The following is a 6000-nucleotide window of genomic DNA, read 5'->3' as shown; positions in this document are numbered from 1 at the left end:
CCATCAGTTTGTGACCTCAAGCCCAAATGCACATTTGGTTATGCAGCAGGACAATGATCCCAAACACAACAGCAAGTCCATCTCCAAATGGTTCAAACAAAGCAAAATTTAGGTTTTCGGGTGGCCTAGTCAAAACCCAGACTTAAATCCAATTAAGATGCTGTATCATGACCTTACACAGGCTGGAAAACCCTCCAATGTGGCTGCATTAAAACAATTCTGCAAAGAAGAGTGGGCCAAAATTTCTCCACAGCAATGTCAAATGCTCATTGCCAGTTATCGCAAATGCTTGATTGCAGTTGTTGCCGCCAAGGGTGGCACAAACAGTTATTAGGTTTAAGGGGCAATTACTTTCCCCCATAAAGCCAGGCAGGTTTGGACAGATTTTTTGCTAGGTTCACAAATATGCAGCTCTGCAAGCCGGGTTTGCACAGACACAGCAGCCCTTTCATTTTGGGTCATAGTATTCCTGGAGTTATAGTAGACTTTAAGGCTAGGTTCACAAGTATGTGGTTCTTCAAGCTGCGTTTTCATTTGAATTGGCTGCTGTGCCTCCATTTCATGCAGGAAAAAGCTTTCTGCATCCGCAACCACCCGCACAAGTGTGAACTAAGGCTAACATCTCACTGCAGGTTTATGCATAGAGGAGCTTTAAACATCTTAACTATTACAACTATGAGAAATCTCAAAAACAAAAGATTATACAGAATGTTTTAGCCATTCAATGCTTCCAACAAGTAAAACAATATAGGAGTGTGGTTTAATATTTCCACTCATTACAATAGGGTACAGGGTCAGTGTGGTTGCTGTAAATGCCCTTATTCACAACTGATGTACTTCTTCATAGGATTTTCCTCCCACATAGGCAATGTGGATAACTTCTGGCTGATTTTCTCTGCAATGGGCCACCCCCAGGACTTGAAGAATGGAGCCAAGTTCTTATTAACAGCATGAGAGAACTTCTCCGCCCAGAGATTCATCTTATCCGAATTATTTCTACTGACATTTGATAGTTTCTGGTACTCTGCAAATAGTTTTTTGAAGGGATCCCATCCGAAGCCTTCTTGTAACTAAAAATAAAAAATGTGGTTAGTTTTTTAATTTAAAGCTCACTACACATGGCTTATTGCGCATGCAATATAGTGCAGCATGTAATATTTACATTACAGGTAAACTCCAGTAGTCAAACAAAATTGCTATAAATTTACATTGCTGAGTTGATCTAAGTTGCAGTTTTGTACGCAGTTGGAGCCCAATATAAATCTAATCTCAGTTGTACATATTTACTGGCCTATGCTTTACCCTTCTCTTTTGCCCATACCCATTGCAGCATGAAAAGGAGGACAAACAGCAAAGATTTATATGACAAGAAGCTGGCTACATTAGATCATTTACAAATGGTGAACTTAATGGATTTTTTGTAGTATTGGTACAATGTTTCAAGTGCGCTCCAGAAATCATGAGTACCTAAAAAAAACATGGAGGTAGCCACTGATGGCTTCTAAAATGGTAGTTGCTTGGCTGTCATGCTGACTCCCTAGATTGTTCCTCAACAAGTATGAAGATAAGAACTTCTAACTTATCTCTGACTTCCATGGTATGCACACCTGTACTTGTCCCAGGTACTCCTTCAGCGGTGACCAGACGAGCTGCGGGAATAGGGTTGCCACCTCATCCCTTTAAACCCAAACATATATGAATTGCACAGGTTCTGAGGCTAATTTAAATGAAGGTAGGGCACTAAGTGAGTTTAATTACCACCTTAGTCATCCACAGAACTAGGGTTGCCACATCATCCCTTTAATCTAGGTAGGACATGTATGAATTACACAGGTTCTGAGGCTGATTTAATGTAGATAAGGCACCAAGTGAGTTTAATTACCACCTTAATCATCCACAGAACCTATGTAATTAAAGGGGTTGCAAAGGTAAAAAATAATTCTCTTAATAGCTTCCTTTACCTTAGTGCATTCCTACTTCACTTACCTCATCCTTCAATTTTGCTTTTAAATGTCCTTATTTCTTCTGAGAAATCCTCACTTCCTGTTCTTCTGTCTGTAGCTACACACAGTAATGGGAGGCTTTCTCCCTGGTGTGGAGAAAGCCTCTTGAGGGGGGAGGGGGCGAGCAGGAGGGTCAGGATGCTCATACTTTGCAGATAGAGAAAGGAGCTGTGTGTTAGTGGGCGTCCTGACACTACTTGCATTACTGTGTGGAGTTACAGGAAGGGAGGATTTCTCAGAAGAAATAAGGACATTTAAAAGCAAAATGGAAGGATGAGGTAAGTGAAGGAGGTCTGCACTAAGGTAAAGGAAGCTATTTAGGGATTTTTTTTTTACCTTTACAACCCCTTTAATGTGTGACCTGAATTAAAGGGATGATGTGGCGACCCTACACAGAATATGCGTAATTAATATGTGTACGGGTTTAAAGGGATGAGGTGACAACTCTATGCGGAAGCTTCGTTCTAAGTTAAGTATTTCATAATGTGCTAGTATTCGAGGCATACTAGCACATTATGCTATTGTCTTGCAGGTTTTTTTTGTTTTGTTTTTCTCTGCAGTTTACTACCGCTTTAACAATTATGTCATAAAATGAAATAACATATGGGTCATTATTATTATGGCTAATACATCTATTTTTTTAATTGACTACCAATCCACAATGTTCAGCACATGCTTGTTGTGATGATGGAAGGGGTTGGAGGGTTTAAAATTTGCACCAAGGCCCTGAGATTTTATACCCCATCAGTTGATGCAGAAGGAGGCTGGTGAGCTACTAAGTACAGATCTTTTAGCTGAAGAAAAGGTGAAAGGTTATATGCCTGCATTAATGCTCTTTCCAGGCAACTTCTTATGCCGTGTACACACAAACTTTTTTCATGTCATAGAAAAAAACTATTAGCTAGATTCAGAAAGAGTTAGGCCGGCGTATCAGTAGATACGCCGACCTAACTCGGAATCTGCGCCGTCCTAAGTTTAAGTGTATTCTCAAACTGAGATACACTTAAACCTAGCTAAGATACGACAGCCTGCGCCGTCGTATCTTAGGGTGCAATATTTAGGCTGGCCGCTAGGTGGCGCTTCCATTGAGTTCGGCGTAGAATATGTAAATGATTAGATACGCAGATTCACGAACGTACGTGCGCCCGTCGCAGTAAAGATACGCCGTTTCCGTAAGAGATACGCCGCGTAAAGATAAAGCTGCCCCCTAGGAGGCGTAGTCAACGTTAAGTATGGCTGTCGTTCCCGCGTCTAAATTTGAAAATTTTACGTAGTTTGCCTAGGTCGTCCGTGAATAGGGCTGGACATAATTTACGTTCACGTCGAAACCAATACATCCTTGCGGCGTAATTTGGAGCAATGCACACTGGGATATGTACACGGACGGCGCATGCGCCGTTCATAAAAAACGTCAATCACGTCGGGTCAGAGTTAATATACAAAAAACACGCCCCCCACTTCCTCATTTGAATTAGGCGCGCTTACGCCGGCCTATTCACGCTACGCCGCCGTAACTTAGGAGGCAAGTACTTTGTGAATACAGTACTTGCCTCTCTGACTTACGGTGGCGTAGTGTAAATATGATATGCTACGCCGCCGCAAAGATGCGCGCCCCTACCTGAATCCAGCTATATGTTTTTTCTCGACGTGATTCCTCTAAAGCCTGCCTTGCATGCACACAATCGTGATAAAAAATGCTCTAGCAAAGCGCGGTGACGTACAACATGTAAGACGGCACTACAAAGGGGAAGTTACATTTGAATGGCGCCACCCTTTGGGCTGATTATGCAAATTTCGTTTCTCATAACTTGCTTCTGAACATTTTCTTTTCCCGTCGTTAAAGCCTACACACGACCGTTTTCACGACAAGAAAAACTACGACGAGAAAAAATAGAGCAGGTTCTTATTTTTTAATGCCCATTTTTCGCATCGAGAAAAATGCTCTGGAGCCTACACACGATTGTTTTTAACAATCAATTAAAAAAATAGAATTTTTTTCGGCATTAAAAATGGTCATGTGTACGCGGCATTACAGTAGTGTACTGACTACGCTGACATTTCCCCTGCAACCTGTCCTTAAAGGGGAACTTAATTGTATCTGAGCACCACAAATTGAAAATGCCATTAAATTAATTTTAAATGTAGCGCCCCCTTACTTTCAGTATGGGCACTACACAGTTAGTGGGGAATGCTAGAGTTATTTTTGCTCCCATTCATAATTTGCTAAATTTGGGCTGCTGTCATTCCTGAACTGTCCTGTAGGTCAGTCTGCGCTCCAGGGGTGCTGATCCCACCCCTGGGCGACAGTTGGCGCTAGAGGGGTTCTGGCAGAGCCGCTATTCCCCAGCAGCCAATTAGAAGAGTTTTCCCTCGCGGGGCATGCTGGGGGAGAGTATATCTGTGGCAGACGCCATTTTGTTTGGTTCTTCGCGGTTTCCAGGTTCCAGGTGCGGCACCCACCCACCTTTAGGGTGTGCGCATCCAACAGACCCCGGCGATATGGCCTACCAGGCCGGGGTCGCATGCTACGCGGAGCTCCATGTTGCTGAAAGGGACCCAGTGACTCACTGGGTCCCTGGCTCTATTGAAGAGATCCCAAGCTATGTGCTGAACAGTGGGGGATTGGCTCAAGGAGAACCCAGAAGCAGGTTATCTGAGGGGCTTGAACGAACCATCGGGGATCTGGTGACCGGGACATTGACAGGTACACTTCAACTGTCACCCGGTGACCCTGACTTAATTTACTGGGAGGATTCGCTCAATCCATTCAGCTCATCCAAGTACTAGGCCTGTGGCAGAGGTCCCTAGAGCCAGGTCTGTGGCAGAGGCCTGTTCTTCCCAGCAACCTTAAAGTAGCGCTTCGACTGCCAAACTCGTGGCAGGAGTTTGTCCGGGGGCACTTCACCCACTCTGGCTAGAGTGGCGACGAACTGTGTTTATTACTACTGAGAGCAGGAATGCTCTTTCTCATATCCAGGCCTGATACTGCAAAGCTCTCTATTGCTTCATCAACCTTTCCTCTCTACCTCATGTTGATGATGGTCATGTTGGGCCGAGAATAAAGCATTCAGAAAACCTTTATTTATTGTCTGGACATTCGCTCACTGGTCTACTCATCAACTTCACCCCTAGACAACGGTAAGAGGTAACTTAAATACGCTGATCCCAAAACAACCAGCGGCTCCTGAGGGGGTAGCGCTACATAAACATACAAAGAAAATTTGCCCATCCTTTCGTGTCTGTATGCTTTATCTTGTTGAGAAATAACTTTGGAAAAACACCAGCCCCCCACCCAGCATTTCTAGCTGCAGCCATCTTGAGTAAGGGCAGATGATTCATGTAAAATTTACTTCCAGGAATCTATGTGCTCCTAGCTTAGGCATGCAGGCAGGAGGGTGTGCTTGACTGAAAAAGTCCATCCTCCAGATGAAAGAAAAAAATGCCCAAGTAAACTGCTGGGATGTAAGATAGCTAGGCCAGAGACCAGGAAGCAGCAGAAGAAATGTAAAAAAATAAAAAGTTTAAAAAAGTTTTATACAAGTAACAATAATATACCTTCCTGTCTACTCACTAACACTAGCAGCATAAGTATTACATGTTGTTAATATTGATTGAGAGAGTTTGGTCTGCTTTAAATTAGACATACTTTATGTTAAGGTCAATTACATTATTGCTCCAGATGACAGTGCTACGTGGCACAGAAAGAGGTCACCAGAGGGGTCAATTACGATTCTGCTATGGAGCCCTATGATCTGTAAGTACACCCCTGACTATGGGGATAGTTTCAGTTTTATAAATATTGCAAATGTTACAGAAACCACATTAAAGCAAAAACCATTCTGAATCTTCTTTGGAGGGCTAAATGTATTTGATAACTTGGGCCAATAATTTGTCAGCAAACATATAGCAAATCATGGGTGAATCAAACGTTTGGCCTTTTATAAACTGACCCAATGTCTTGACTATTGTATAACAGATGCATTTCCCTTTTTTAACC

General features: G+C 42.9%; 1 protein-coding gene across 1 annotated transcript in view; it reads right to left on the bottom strand.

The window, feature by feature from the left end:
* Nucleotides 1-738: 738 nt before the first annotated feature.
* LOC120931578 (TRPM8 channel-associated factor homolog) overlaps nt 739-6000 on the bottom strand; it is a 42498-nt gene continuing 37236 nt past the window's right edge. Inside the window, exon 8 of the mRNA XM_040343160.1 lies at nt 739-1070. Coding sequence (XP_040199094.1) covers nt 819-1070 — 252 coding nt within the window. The 3' untranslated portion in view covers nt 739-818. The remainder of the gene's footprint in view (nt 1071-6000) is intronic.

This window comes from Rana temporaria, chromosome 3, assembly GCF_905171775.1.
Source record: "Rana temporaria chromosome 3, aRanTem1.1, whole genome shotgun sequence".
Classification (NCBI taxonomy): domain Eukaryota; kingdom Metazoa; phylum Chordata; class Amphibia; order Anura; family Ranidae; genus Rana; species Rana temporaria.
Note: the sequence above shows the minus strand (reverse complement) of the source record. Positions and strands in the feature narration are given on the sequence as shown.